Source organism: Poecilia formosa, unplaced genomic scaffold, assembly GCF_000485575.1.
Source record: "Poecilia formosa unplaced genomic scaffold, Poecilia_formosa-5.1.2 Scaffold57, whole genome shotgun sequence".
NCBI classification, from domain to species: domain Eukaryota; kingdom Metazoa; phylum Chordata; class Actinopteri; order Cyprinodontiformes; family Poeciliidae; genus Poecilia; species Poecilia formosa.
This window is the reverse complement of record NW_006799996.1, coordinates 282432-298372: the sequence shown is the minus strand read 5'-3', so window position 1 is coordinate 298372 and position 15941 is coordinate 282432. Positions and strand designations below refer to the sequence as shown.

At 39.0% G+C, this 15941-nt stretch overlaps 1 protein-coding gene across 2 annotated transcripts; it reads left to right on the top strand.

Annotated features, from left to right (window-relative positions):
* The first annotated feature begins 371 nt into the window (after window positions 1-371).
* tspy (testis specific protein Y-linked) lies at window positions 372-8581 on the top strand. 2 transcript variants are annotated; one of them, XM_007553510.2, is made up of 8 exons: window positions 372-1993; window positions 2335-2412; window positions 2499-2610; window positions 2821-2975; window positions 3100-3176; window positions 3356-3567; window positions 6804-6857; window positions 6967-8581. In XM_007553510.2, exons 1-8 carry the CDS (start codon window positions 1037-1039, stop codon window positions 7002-7004), a joined length of 1683 nt encoding a protein of 560 aa, XP_007553572.2. In that variant the 5' UTR covers window positions 372-1036; the 3' UTR covers window positions 7005-8581. The 2 variants fall into 2 exon arrangements, with proteins under 2 accessions (XP_007553572.2, XP_007553573.1); XM_007553511.2 differs by having other exon boundaries at window positions 379-1993; window positions 3353-3567.
* Window positions 8582-15941: the final 7360 nt, after the last annotated feature.

The window sequence follows — 15941 nt, the reverse complement described above, 5'->3', positions numbered from 1 at the left end:
TAATAATAATAATAATAATAATAATAATAATAATAATAATAATAATAATAATAATAATAATAATAATAATAATAATAATAACTCTACGGAGATGTCTAAAAAAGTGCTAATATTAAATAGGAAATATCCCAGGCTTTCTTCATTTGTTTTGTTAGGATTTGTGCAATTTGATCTATTAGCATTTTGGTGTTAACATTCGCCTTCTGCACTAATCAAAAATAAATAACAATGAAAATAAATAAGCAAAAGTCAATACAATTTACCTATCAAAAACGAATTAGATTTTATATAACTGAGAATAGATTATACCTGTTCGTCTTTCAAAGCATTAATATAAATTTTATATTGGAAACTCATATTAAAAACTGAGAGCAATTTAACTGTATTGTTCATCGTCACTCTAACCAACCCAGAAATTAAAAAAATGCCTTTAATGCTGTTTAAATACTATTATATATGGAGGAACTGAATTTCAATATTTGGACGTTGTGTCCTTTTTGCGCAGTTAACTCCACCTCAGATAGAACGCCATGTAAACACACCCTTGCCGATGATTGGTTGAGATGTTTTAGCGCGGCGTGGCGCAACCAATCAGAGGATTGTTTTTCTCTGGCGTCGTTTCACGGGTAGTAAGCTAACGGATAATGCAAATCTAAACTTATCTGGAGAACGCGGGTAGTTTCTGGAAGGGTGCATTGTGTTGGTGGGTTTGAATGGCTAAATAAAGTATTTCTTCTTGGGATTATATTGGCGGAGATGCTGTGGTGTCGTCAAGGCGAGGATTCAATAATTGGGTAACGTAAGCTAACTAAGTTAGCTGCAGCTTGCCCATTTTAACGTTCCCCGCGAGGCCGCGGAGAGTTACGAGAGCTGCTTCCTGATCTGTGTTTACCAATAATGTAGTTTAAAGCTGCCAAATATATCGTAACGTTGCGCTAATTGTAGAAGCTGTTACGCCAACGGTGTAATCGACCGCACTTATCTTTAAGAGCCTGCGGGCCTCCTAGCCTGTTAGCACGTTCGCTAGCCTGCTAACATGAGTGAAGTGACTGACTACAAACAGTCCGGTGACCCTGCATCGAGGAAACGGAGCGCATCACTCGACCTGGACGAAGACGATGCGATTCCTCATAAGTTCGCTAAAGTAAGTGACGACGCAAATGGAACTGGACAAACTTCAAAAAGTTGCGAAAACAGTGAAGTTGAAAGTAAAGAAGAAACTCAGAGGAAGCCAAAAGATACTGTTGCTGAAGGAACTGCTGTGCAGACAGATAAGGCTTCGGACCTTACAGATAGCACCAGCGAGCAGCCCGTTAACAGCTCCAGCCCTAACAGTGACCATGCCGACATCACCGAGAAACCGCAGTCCTCAGAGGCCTCGGCACCCACCGATTCAAAAGAGGAAACCCAGAAAACAGCTGAATCAGTGCAGCATCCCTCAACTCCTGTGGACCAGTCCGACTCCGCAGCCATAGCAGCTGCTGAAGCACTGGCCAGTCTCACTGGCGGAGACGGAGAGGAAAGCCAAGAGACCCCGTGTTCATCTGCAAAAGTGAGACCAGTGAAACATGGAAGTAAAAACAAACAGCGGCCAGGCCAGCAGCCTTCAAAAGTTGGCTCCAAAACACAGGCAGCTGCAGACAGCTCCACATCAGCACGGAGTACCGACAGAGAAGATAAAGATGATGCTGCTGAAGCAGACGAAGGGGATGAATCCGTCTCGGGATCTTCCTCCACACCCAGCTCCTCTTTCCCATCTGACAATGAGGACAATGATGATGGGGAGTGTGCGATTGTGTCGGTCAAAATGGCCCCAGAGATGAGGCAGTCTGTTGCTCTGCTGGCACAAGTGCAGATGAGACTTGAGGCTCTAGAGAAGAAGAGCGTCAGACTCCATCAGCGGCTGGAGCTGAAGATTAATCGCCAGAGACGCCCGCATCTTGATCAGAGAAGCTCCATCACGAAAACCATCCCGGGGTTCTGGGTGACCGCTGTATCCTTAAAATCAAAATTAACCCATCTACTGGTTGCACCGATTGATCAGCGCCGATTTTCAGAGATTGGGGATCAACTGATACTTGCATGTGAAGCTGATTGTATCCCCCAATTTTTATCTGCTTCAGCAAAGGTCTAAAAATCACCCACTGTCCTATTCTTTAATCCAGCGACTTTCCTGCTATTTTTAGCAACATTTCAGACAAGAATAATCGGAATCAGCTTCTTTTTTTTTTAAATTAGCGATGAGACAGAAAACTGCAATCGGTGCACCCCTACTTCCATCTTGTCTGCTGCATGTTTTCTCTTTTGTTTGTTATCTTAACATCAACTCCTCAGCTGCTGAACCATCCTCACCTCTCTGCTCACATAGATGAGACTGATGAAGATGCTCTTAGTTACATGACTGATCTTGAAGTAGGTTTGATTGGTCCATATTTTAAATAATTTTGACAACTCCCACTGTAGTAAATGCAAAGCAGATTTATTTGTCTCATTCTCAGGTTGAATCTTTCAAAAACACCAAACTCGGCTACAGAATTCGCTTCCACTTCCGACGGAACCCATATTTCCAGAATAACATCATTATGAAGGAATTGCACCTTGGCATGGGAGGTAAAAGCTGTTTCCTTGTAAACTGAAACAGAAGTGATGAGATTCTGGAAGTGTACTGTAAAAGAGAAAGATTTAAAGTTATTGTGGTTTTTCACTGGGTTTGTTTTCAGGGAATGTTTACAAGTCACGTCCAAATCTGTCTGCTCCACAGTTTAACTGCATTTTCAGTGTGTCTGCTGTGGTACATGTTTGTTTTTCTGATGCGTTCAGGGTCACCCATGTCATTCTCCAACCCCATCCTCTGGCATCGCGGACACAATCTGACCGCTAACAGTGAGCCCAGGAAGTCATGCCGCGGCGTTTACGAGACGTTTTTCAGCTGGTTCAGCGACCACAGCAACCCGGTGCAAGACGATGTAGCACAGGTACAGGTCACTGCCAGCTCACGTTATTTGGGTTTTAAGTTGCCATAAAGTTGATATTTGTGTCTGGTGATGGTGGCAGAGCCACCTGCTTTCAGGTGATTTTATTTTATTGTTCTTTGTTCAGATACTGAAGGACGACCTCTACAGAGATCCACTGAGATACTACCTCACTCCTCTCTGGGAACCGAGGGAGAACGGCAGGTGAGCCAGACAGATCCACACAGCTGCAAGTTTAGAAAAAAAAAATTTTGAACGCTTTTTTTTTTATTTTCCATTTTCCTTTCAATTGGGTTTTTTTTTTTTTTTTTTTTGGTGTGTTTGTCCAGAATAACTATCGTTCGTTGTTTGCATGACTGTCTCTATGCTTGTTTCTCCAGCAGCACCACAGAGGCCAGAGCAGCTGGAAACGGAAACGGAGATGATTGCGTGGTGATTTCTGACTCGGACGACGAGCCAGGGGAGGACACTGGTGACGCCGATCCAGGCCGCAGCAGGGAGGACGAGGAAGAGGAGGACGACGACGATGATGAAGAAGAAGAAGGTGCAGAAGAAGAAGAGGAGGAGGAGGAAGACGGCAGGCGAGCGAGTCCAGGTCGGTGCAGAAACAGAACTGTTTAATAACCGAAGTGTCCAGGTCGTTTGAGTTTTTGTTGTAACCTTTGTTTTTAAATGTGAGGCAAGGTTTATTGGACTGTTATAACTTTTAAAAAAATGTATAATTGTTAGACTATTTCAAATTTTCTCGTGTTACAAACAAAAATGTCAGTTTATCTTGTAGTGTCTGACCACAAAGAGAGGAGATAAATGATGGCCTTAAAGAATATTTACAAATAAAAATAAAATGAATGCATTTGTATTTGTCTCCCCATTACTTTGACTTCAATATGATCCAGGGCAACTGATTATATTCAAACTCACACAGGTAGCAGATAAAGATCCATCTGTGAGTAATTTAACATAATAAAACTCATAAGAACAGATGGAAGCTGCTGTAATGGATGAAAATTGTTGTAATGGAGGCGGAGTCACAGCAGGAGCTTCTTAAAGAGGCAAATGTAATTTCAAGGCGTCAAATTGCAAAGTCACATTTAATTTTAGTCGTGTCTGATGTATACAGTATTTTTATAACATAGTTATTTGATTGTGCCATTTTATAGCACAATGTGCCTGGAAAATACAACACTGCTCCTTTTAAAGAACGTTGGAGAGCAAACGGCATGAAGGGCGAGGAATTGTAAACATGTCGGAGATAAAGACAGTTAAAGCAGGTTTAGATGATAAAATGCTATCCTAAGATTTTAATGTCTCACAGAGCTCCTTTTAATCCATCATCTGAAGATGAAATGAGGTGACACAACTGCAAACTGACCCAGACACGGCTGTCCATCTAACCTGACAGGCCGGGGAAGGTGACAATTAATCACCCCCAAGACGCCGCTGTGGCGCCAAACGATTCAGCCTCAAAAATCATCACAACACTCTTCTCTGTACTGTAATCTTCAGTATTCAGTTTTAACTCTCCGGTTTTTGATCAATACAAATGGAAAGAACAAAATAAGATCATTATTAATGGCTAATAACATTTCTTTTTTCAAAAATGTCCATAAACTAAACACCAATTCCAGCAAACATTGTCAGACATCAATTAATGCTGAACAGATATCAATTTATACTTCCTTAATATTGGTGTGTAAAACTCACTTGCTTCACTTTATTGTGTAACATCTCTTTTATCTTGGTTAAAAAATGGTGGCTCCATGAACTGCCTGATATTCCACATGGATTACGTATCTTATTGAATTTTGAAAGCTCACCTTTATTATTTATTTTGGCCATTTTGTGCTAAAGTTAAATATTGTAATTGTTTTACTTCTCTTCACTACGCAGCACCTTGAGCTGGGAATGCATTTCTTCAGCAGGGACAGCGAATCTGATCAGAGTTGATGGGAAAATGGATGACAAAACATTTTTAAAAGCTGCAAAAGTCTTAATATTAGGGTGAATGTTGGTCTTCCAGCTGCTGTGAAAAGTTTTGTCCAAATCTCAACAATCTTTTGTTGGATATGAAAGATGACATTTGCAGATGCTCTCCATCCAATCTCAAGGTTTCCCCAAGAAACCTTGTCTGGTGGTTGGTGTGCGAGAGCAGTCATTTATCCAGCGGCCCGTCGTGTTTTTGAGTTAAAAGATGTGAAATCTGAAAATATCACTTGATAATTATGTGTTCTTGGAAGATTAATTGATTACCTGAACACCAACTATGAAGTCTTAAAAAAATGCAAACATTTTAAAGCCTTGAATAAATAAGCAATGCTAAGCCTAGTGGGGGCACAAGTAAAGCCTGGTGGCCTGCCAGGCTTACAGTACACTGGGGGGAACCCTCCAATCTGACTGAGTTTAAACTAGAAGAATGCCCAAAAATTCCAGTTTCAGTTTGTGCAAGACCTTGAGATGCAAGTTATCGATTGAGTTGATTGAGCTTACAGATACAGTAAATATTAATTGATAAGCGGCCATTTTCTGAAAAACCTGAGTTTTCTCTCGTGTCAAGAGTATTGACTGCCTTTCCATAAATTGAAGCATTAAAATTTTCAAATGCTGAATTTAAAAAAACAAAACAAAACATTAAAAAAAATGAGGTTTTTTTTGTTATCAGATTAAACAGAAAATGGTTGTTTTCTTGCTTTATTCAACTCAGGCATATTTAGAAAAGAGCCGCTAAGGCTGCTGAATTGAAAGATGAAGAGTAGGGGTACACCGATTCATCGGCACCAATTTATCTAATTTTGGGAGATCTGTGATTGGCAGATATTTACACGTGATGCCGATCTTATCCACCCCAGAAAAGGTCTAAAAATCAGCCAACAAATCTTCTGTTCTGCAGTGAGAGACGTTTGACTGACAGACTGGGCCACCAGGTCATGTCTGCATGTTTGTAGTTAACAATCGTCATCCCACTGTTGCCAACTCTGCAACTTTCTTGCTATAATTAGCAACATTGGCAGGCCAGGCTTTTTTAAGATCGGTAATTGGCGGTCGACCAGAAAACTGCAACCGGTGCCCCCCTAATAAAAGTATAAAACATGTGAAGTGCATGAAAGAGATGTTCATGCTCTATCGGTGAGGAGAAATGGAGACATTATTAAAGCCAGTTGGTGTCAAAGAAGTGAACAGAAACTGATATACAACTCTGAAAAAATAAGAGACCATTTAAATTGATCAGTTTCTCTGATTTTTACTTTTTATAGGTAAATATTTGAGTAAAATGAACATTATTATTTTATTCTATGAACTATTGACAACATGTCTCTGAAATTCCAAGCAAAAGTTTAGTATTTATTAACAGAAAATGAGAAATGATGAAAATAACAAAAAAGATGAAGTGCTTTCAGACCTCAAATAATGTAAGGAAAACAAGTTAATATTCATTTAGAAACAACAATACTAATGTTTTAACTCAAAAATCAATATTTGGTGGAGTAACCAGGAGGTTTTCAGTCGAATTCAGTGCAGTGGGATCTTGATTTTTCCAGAGCTGTTGCTCTCCGCTGTCAGGCCGGTTTACTATCTGTAGTGAGAGCGATACTTTGTTCTGTTAATTGTTTACATCCTTAGCGAGGTCGTTCAAAAACATGGCGCTTTAATCGCAAAGAAAGTCGTTTCTACAAAGTGTTAATCACAGTGTTAGTTTGTATAATTTTTCTTCCACTCCTGTTCTACACCACTTCCCGACGTCTAAAAATACATTAAAGTTTAAGTTAGTGAAATAAGGAAATGTGCGAGGCTCGTTAAAAGCACTGAACGGACAACAAAATGTGTCTTCCTCAGATGAGAGCCAGGAGGAAGAGGAAGAGGAGGGCAGTGGAGAAATTGTGATCGACGGTAAGACATCACCGTTTTTCACGTTTTCTGTTCAAAACAGAAGTGGAGGAACAGAATAAGATTCCATTTCATCTCCTGGGATTATTTCTGTGTTATTTTTACCCTGCAGGCTCTGATGACAGCGATCAGGAGGAGGAGGAGGCCTAAGAGGAAAAAGTGAAGATAAACAGATGCACACCAGTAAACCGCAGCGTTCAAACCACCTGCTGGTGTTCTCTAGGTCCTCTCTGTGCCTCCAAACCAGTCCTGGGTCATCAGGACGCGGACGCAGGATCTCTGGGAAGTCATCTGACTGACTTCAGCGCTCTGGTTTTTATATTGTGGCTGCTGCGTTGTGTGTGTTTGAGCAAGCCGCTGTAGGGACCAGAAACTGGGAATATGAAGAGGAGACGCAGTGCAAACATTGAATCGTTCTTCCTGGTGTCATTTTTATGCACAAAATATCAGTCTTTTTTTTCTTTTCTTTTTTTTTATTACCTAAAATAGACAGACGCTTTTAAATCAGGGTAAATTGTAACAGTAAAGCCAAGGCCAAGGCAGCATGTCCCTTCTGTCTATTTATAGACATTACTGTGCAACTCTTTCCTTTTATATCTACGCACATTTTCAGGTTCACTGTCCCCACTCCAAAATTCAGAAAGATAGTTTCTACGAACCGTTTATAACACCCGACTCGCATGTAGTTAGATTTAGCCGATTCTTCGCTTAATACTGAAATCATCAGAGGCATTAATATTGATCTTTTCAAGCTGTTTTTTAACTCGACGCGTGACGAAGCGAATATGTCATGAGCTCAATTTGATATGATGATCGTACATTTCAGATGCACTGAGTACAGAACCAAAATGTCTTCTCAGGGATGATCATGGTGGTCGTTTTGTTGAAATAACTTGGCTAGTTTTAAATCATTTATGCTTATACTTACTGTTGGTTGTGTATAAAGAAATGTGGACTCTACTGTAGTATATAGGAACAATAATTATTTTGATAGACTACCAGTGTGTTTTTTGTTTTCCTCTACCTGTGCCGTCATGTTACATCCACACCTGTAAACTATCTCTGATGTTCGATAATCCTCACTTAATTTAAGCTGCGTTTCTGTGGATTCCCAGGTTTATGTAAGGCACCCAAACAATGCGTAGGAACTTTGAGATTTCTTTAGACTTAAACGCAATTTGAAATAACCAATGTAAACATCCAAAGTTTGTCTTTTAAGATTACATTTCTAAAAAAAAACTAAAACATTGGTATTTATGGGTCTTTTTTTTCTTTTTACACATTTGTGTTATGGCATGCCAGTTAGCACAAGTTGTAAGACAGGAGATTAATAGCACACTGCTGAGTAGAGGAATATTGCTGTGTGGTATAAACTTTGAATTCACAGCAATTTGTAATGGGGTGCACTGTAAAAAAAAAAAAAAAAGCATTTGTATTCGCTTGATTTTCTTAGCAACGAACCTGTAAATACTACTTCAGCAAGGTTTTTTGAATAAGATTCATGTTTTAATTCGTGAATAGAGTTATCAAATAATCTGGATTTTGTTTCTGATTGTTCTGTCAGACAACATTTATATTTTGTGTGCTGTGATTTCTTTTTTATTATTTTTTTAGAACGGTGTAGTTTTATTATTTCTACTTGTTTTTGTTTTCTTGGTTGATCTTGTTTGCTTTAAAGATAAATGTCCATCTTTTGACTCAGACCTAATAAATAAAATGCTGTTTGACTTTGCTGATCGTGAGTTTTACATTTGAGCTGTTTTGCAGAAGTATTCATCCAAACAGAAACATGGAGTATTTTAGACAAATTCTATGCAAAATTCAAACATTGAGCAGTAGGTAAGAGTGAAGTGGAGGGAAAATGAGCAGTTTATCATGTTTTGTAGAATCGCCTTTTACTCCAGTTACATTCTTTTGGGGGTATCTAGAAACTGGATTTTTTTTTTCTTTGTTCATTCTTTGCACAATAGCTGAAGCTCAGTCAGATTGGATGGACTACACCCATTTAAAATTTAAATCTGAACTTTAAGAGGATGGAAAAAGCCAGACAGATGTTGGAGTTGGGGATTTCATCCTTGCCCGTTATGACAGATGGAAGAAATGGTTTGAATTTCCTCCTTCGGTTACATTTCCTCTGGGTTGTGGTTTAGTTATTTTAGCTTTCCAGATGCTAATCAGTTCTAAGAACAATTCCTTGTTGCCATGGTTTCGCATCGTAATGACTGTCCAGATACAAAACCAGAAGAAATAGTTGCCCAAATATGCAAAATAAATAAATGAACAGGAGTAAAATAAAAATAAATTCAGAACTGACACGTCATGCTAACACGGTGAAACGGTGAAATTGTAAAATAAAATTGCAGCTTCAGGTTTTCTTCTAGGGTTGCCCTGGATTTAACTTCTTCCTTCTCAACTTTAACCAGTTTCTCATTCCCCGCCATGATGCTGCCTCCACCATGTTTCATTGTGTAGATCCAGATTCAAGGTGATAGGAAGTGCTAGATTTCTTCCACACTGTTTTTGCATGCAGGCTAAAGATGTAAATGCTGATCTCATCGATAGGAACAACTGTTTTCCACATATTTTGCTGTGTATCATACATAATTTGTGACAAACTGAAAACCTACAGAGGTGCAATTTTTTTGTTATTTCCTCCATTCAGGGTCTCCCTCAGTGTATTATAAGCCTGGCGGGCCTCCAGGCTTTACTTGTGCCCCCACCAGACCAAGCATTGTGAATTTATTCCAGTATTTTTTAATGATTTCCTCTTTTTAAAACTTTGTAGTTGGTGTTTAGGTATTAATCTTCCGGTCTTCCAATAATGTACAGCTACCAAGTGATAATTTTGAATTTCCTGTCGACTTTAAACATTTTATAACTCAAAAACATGACGGCCAGCTGGACGACTGCCCTGATGCACCGAGCACTGAGCATAGCAAGTTTTCTTTTCCTGCTATTGAATTGTGTTGTCCTCTGATGACAGAGAGCTTGAGATGGGGAGGCAGAAAAGAAAACTCGAGGGCAGGAAATTAAATTTAAAAAGCTTTCCTAAGTGGCTGACAGACAGCAGGTATGTTGTTCCAATCTATCAAGAGAAGGATTGTAAATATTCAGGTTGGCTTAAATTACTAGTAAAACAACAGGTCAGGTTATTGTTGTTTTGTAACTGTGTGTTGTAGTTTCAAGTATATAGAGGTGCAATAATGTGTCAGTATACAGTGAAACAGCATAATTATGCTGAATACAAGACACTTTTCTGATTTTTATTTGTAGAAATATCTCAATAATGTTATTTTTGTGTTGGTGTAGAATCCAAATAAAGTGAATCAATATTTATGGTTGTAAAGTGACAAGATGAGAGAAGGTTATTTTAATGTGAATTTGAGATGTACAACAAAATTTAATTTCCATATTTTGTGTGCCGAGCTCTTTAACATGTTTTACCTCAAATCACCACAAGGCGGCAGTGTTAAATTAAACTTAAGTTTCTATTGCTGGACATAATAGAAGAAGGTTTGGCAATTCATTGAAAATTCAAAGCAGCGTTTAATCATTCAGGTGTCAATAAAAAGACAGGGCTAACTGTAATAAAATGACTAATACTGATGTATGGATGTGACTTATACAAACTTTGACATGGGTTTGGCTACAATGCTTCCATTTCTGAGAAAACAAAACAAATCCTGCAGCTGCTTCTTAATGTTTTCCATCTTTGATATGACAGCGGTTGTGTGATCCTGCTAACAGTGTGAATGCAGCGCTGCAAGTAGCCCCGGGAAAGGCATTTTTGGACAGGCCCTGACAAAGGAGCAGCAGCTCTGTTGCAACAGTACACTTAAACCCTTGATTCCACTTTTAATGCACAGCTATAAATATTCCACTAGCAAAAACCTGTCCTGGTGTGGACCCAGCAGCACCCAGAGCATGCAATATGGGTTAGGCCTACACTATTAATACTGATGATGAAACCCATGGACTCCCCATGAAGGGTGCCCATGCTAAACAGTGTTTGTCTCCTCTTACAAGCGGCTTAATCCAGCCCACCTAAAAGCCCAACGTGTTTTCTTAGATATAAATTAATAATAGGGTTGGTTCCTACAATATTGATTGTGACAAACTAAGTACAGATTGCCGGGACAGCAGAGCTTTCTTCAGGCTGTTTTGTGGTCTGGGGGTTGTTTGTAAAGCCTTTTGTTATGTGCGGGGCGGCAAAATCCTAAATGGATTCCTCTGTGTACACTACACTCCCCTGATCTGAGCTCGTATTTGTACTGTACACAAATCTTCTTGTCATGCCGCTTCATGTTCTCATGTTTTCAGTAGTTTTTCCAAGTCTCAGATCCTTTTAGTTGGAGTGAAAAATGAAAGGGTTGCACACAAAAGCTAATTCTTCATCTGCAAGATTGATGATTAGGAGGGTATTCTCTCCTGGAAAGACTGCAAGAAAAAAAAAAAACCTGCAGCTTCTCTTTGAGTCCCATCTATTGTAGATAATCTCAGAGGCTGAGGTGGGGCCCCTGAATATCAACAATCTGTGTGTGAGTGTGTGTGTTTGCACACGTGTACATGCTTTAGACTCCTTCATAAAGAAACGGCTCGCATTCTTCCATGCATGCATTAGTATTTTGCAGGAGGTTGTGTGCGCCACTTACAGACTGGCAGGTTTTTTTCCCAACGCCGCCGGTCCACGTAAGTGCGATTCTTCCCCCGTCATCGGATCAAGAAGAAGTTCGGAGCTGCAAAGAGGGGGAAAGCAGCCAAGAGTGAGAAAAGAGAACAGAGCGGGAATGATTGAGGGAAACGGATGAGTGCATTGATAAGAGGAGCTGCCCGGGCCCTGACAGATACACACAGCAGATGGATGACTCTTATCAGGGAGATCACAGAGAGCATGCTCACGCCTAGGCCCAGTTACAGAGAGCCATGATCACACCAGACAGATGAATGGACCTAACCCCCAGCAATCAGAGCACATACTGTAGACCCCTGCACAACAACACACACACACACACACACACACACACACACACACTCTGACTCACTCACCCAGTTGACAGAATGAACAGATTGCGGCGCCTGCAATACCTTAGCGTCTTTGACATTGAAATTCACCTGGAGTCTGGTGTCTGAAGGATGGGTGTGATGAGAGCAAGGGTGCGAGTAAAGATAAGAGAATTCAATTTAAATTCAAACAGCAGGGAAAATGCATGTGTGTTTGGGCTTCTGTGTCAGGATGCACTCCATCGCTGCGCTTCCATCGGCCACATAGTTGAACAATACGGCATTTTGAAAAGAAATATGCTTAATGGAAATGCAGCAATTTCTAAAAAAAAAAACACAAAAAAAACAACCTTATTTTTCAATAAAAATGTTTTATGGCAGGATGTTTGGTTTATTTTGAAAAGCTGAAATGGAAATACTTTTTCCTCTGCACATGAGTCACATGATCAACGACCGGATGTTACCACTGGCTCAAACTACAAAGAAGAAGTTGACAGGAAGAAGTTGGAGGATCATGGCGAGGCATGATTTTAAGTGAGCAAACTTATTCTGATCTTAATTGTGTTTTATATTTTATTTTATGTAGGTATATAATTAATAATATATTTTATATTATTTCTAGAATTGCGCCACTGATGGTGGCAGCACGTTGGAGTAGCTCTGTACTTTCATTGAGATTGTTTTCTCTTTTTCAAACATTCATTCCTGCCTTTTTGGAGGAAAATTGCTTTTTTTTGATAACTGTTCCTTCTTGTTCTATATATCGATTTTATTTAATGTCCCTTTGGGATTAATAAAATATTTTTGAATTTGATGGAAATACAGCAATTACAAAATTCAGGTTTTTCAACATTAGTGGAATATTGGCAAAGTTTTGTGCACATTTGTGTTGAGTTTCAAAGTAAGACAATTCCCACTTTTTCAGCATTTTCTTTTTTTTTTTTTTTACAAATTATCTTAGGACTGTCTGGATTGAGTGAAAAAGCAAGAAGAGTCACAGGAAGTATTGGAAAAATATATATTTTTTAATTTTAACCCAAAAGATTACACTTACAAAAAATGAATTCTTGCTCATAAAAGAGGCCAAAGAAACTCAGCTAAAAATCCTGACAGCACAAAATATAACACACAAGAGTTTGTATAATACAATCACTAACTACAACAAACAACACAGTACAGATAAGTCTGTTAATAAACTAAACAGTAAAACATTAAATCAAACGTTTTTAACTTTAAATACAAATATTCACCAGCAGAAACTGTTGGTGCAATCCAATCAAAACCATGTATGCTAATCCCAGTCAAAACTGGCAAAAGAAACAAAACTTAATCATAAATACAAAGATGAGTAACGAGTTGCTAAAAATACATCAGTAAGCTAAATCTGAACACATAACAATGTATTTAAACCAACCAATAAACATTTTATGGGAAACTAAACGACTGTTGTGTTTAAATGAGGTGCATAAGGGATTTACCAGTCATGGGTTTGGCCATCACAAGAACAATTTCTTTTTTAAAGATGGAGCAGAAGTCTTGCATTTAAAAAAACCCAAATACCACTTTGGACTGTTATTACACCGCAGCAGCACTTAACCATTAACTGTCTGTCACCGTGGCATCTTGAGAGGGTGCTGACAGATTTACCTGTTAAGACACATTGTTTTTACTCTCACTCATCCTCGCTGTCTTCTTCTCAAGTACAGTAACTCTGCATCCTCCAAGAAACAAAACACCCCCGCTGTTATTTTGCAAGAGAACTTCTTCAACAGCTGTTTGCTCTCCTTGCTGAGTTTTATTGCCGAGGGAGAGTGCCAGTCCTGTCTTCAAGGCAGATGGTGGCTGGCTGGCCCCGCCGGACACGTGGCGCATTGGACTGCTGCAGACGCTCTTCCATCGCTTGGAAGCTGCAGCCATTGTGTGCCTGCACACTGTTCTGAGTCGGAAAGCCCACTTGCAATTCAGCGCGAGGTGAACAGGCTGTGACTGGAATGTGTGCCACGTATGCGCCCTTCATGTCAACAATGTTTTCCATAGTTACTCCTCTTTGATAATCAGCGATGTGTGAAGTTCATGGATGACAGGCAGCACCTGTTCCTTTCCTTACACGTTAATGTTTACATTTTTTCGCAGCTGTAGGGTGATGATTATTACGCTGTGAAACTGCAATCATAGGAAATGTCTCTATTTTTCTGTGCTATATGCAGTGACTTGCAAGAGTTTACATTCTGACACCCTGCCAACCTCTATAAACATTTGTTTTGAGATTTCGTCATGACAGATCAACACAAAGATGTTCATTTTAGTTTCTCTAATATCTCTAAATAAAATTGAAAACATTAATCTGTAGGTAATTTAATAACCTGAATGCAGGTGGCCTCTTAACTCTTATTAAACTCTTATTTTACCAGGAAGTCCCTTGAGATAAAATCTCTTTTTCGATCGTTTACTGACGTACGGTATACAAAGCAATAACAAAAAGGTATAGAAAATTAAAACATCATAAAATAGACTTAAGTACAAACTAAACTTTTCAAATGAGATTTAAAAAAATATTTAAAAGAGGCTTAAGAGTAGCAGCCACACTGTTTTTAAGAGGAGCTTTATATACGTTAATGGGAACACTGCAAAAACACAAAATCTTACCAAGTATTTTTGGTCAAGTTTCTACTGGAAATATCTTAGGACAGGGTTTCCCCCAATGTATTATAAGCCTGGCGGGCCACCAGGCTTTACTTGTGCCCCCACCAGGCTAAACATTGCTTATTTATTTAAGTTTTTCTTTTAAATGTTTGCATTTTTAAGACTTTATTGTTGAAGTTCAGGTGTTAATCATCCAAACTTCCAAAACCACACAATTATCAAGTGATATTTTCAAGTTTCCTATCAACTTTAAACATTTTTAATTCAAAAACACGGTGGGCCGCTGGATGAACGACTGCCTGAGCGTCCCAACCACCAGGCTGGGCAAGTTTCTGGGGAAAACCTTGTAGTGCCATTGATATAAGACCAAACTAGCTTACAAGTGACTTACAAGTGATATAGAAGCTTATTTTAAGTCAATAATATTGTTGAAAAAAGTACTTGTTCAACTGGCCCATTAATTCACTTATAACTAATGGGAAAATGACTTGTTATAAGTGAAATACTCTGCCAGTTGAACAAGTATTTTTAAATAAATATTAAGGAATTATTTACTTAAAACAGTCTCCCATAGCTTTCTGAAGTTATTTTTCTCTTACTTCAAGTATACTAAGATATTTGCACTTGAAACTAGGCCAAGAATACTTGGTAATATTGTGTGTGTTTGCCGTGAATACAATTCTCTATTTGTAAAAATCCCAGTAAACTACATAGAAGCTTGTGGTTGCTTTTCAAAATTTGGAAAATTTCATGTATGAATACTTTTGCAAGGTGTTGTATATAATTTACTCTGAGGGCCATGGTTTCCCAGGCCAGGGCATGCCTCTGGGTTGCAGGCATGTTCAGACACTCTTCAGTTCATCAATATACCACAAGAGAGATCAGCAGGAGGACAGATAATAGGTTGTTTTTCCTCCAGGGTACAAATACTCTGAAATTGTAGTGATTGATGTGTCTGTGGAAATACGATTTATCTGGAGCTTCTGGTCAGCCTCAGGTTATAAATGTCCATCTAAAGTAGGCATGGGGATTCTCTGGACTGATCTTTTGGCTGACCAGAAAAAAAACAGTGTTGTTTTCAAATCCACACTGTCTGTTTCAATGCTACAGATCCATTTATCTTGGCTTCTCTCACTCTCACATCTTCAACAAAATATAGTGCCTTACTAGAGTATCTATGTCATTCAAATATATCTAGATGCTAAGATTTTTGCCCATTTATCTCAGATTTGATGGAGCACATTTGCTAACTGGTAAAGAAAACAATCCCCACAGCATGAAGCTGCCACTGCCTTGTTTCACACATATAATGGTGGGTTCTCATCTGACCAGAGCACCTGTCCCCCACATGACTTGGAAACTGGATTTCTTGTATTGTATCTTGCTTTTAGTAATTGTTTTTATCTTGACGTTTTTTAATGAACACCAGATTTGTGGAAGGCA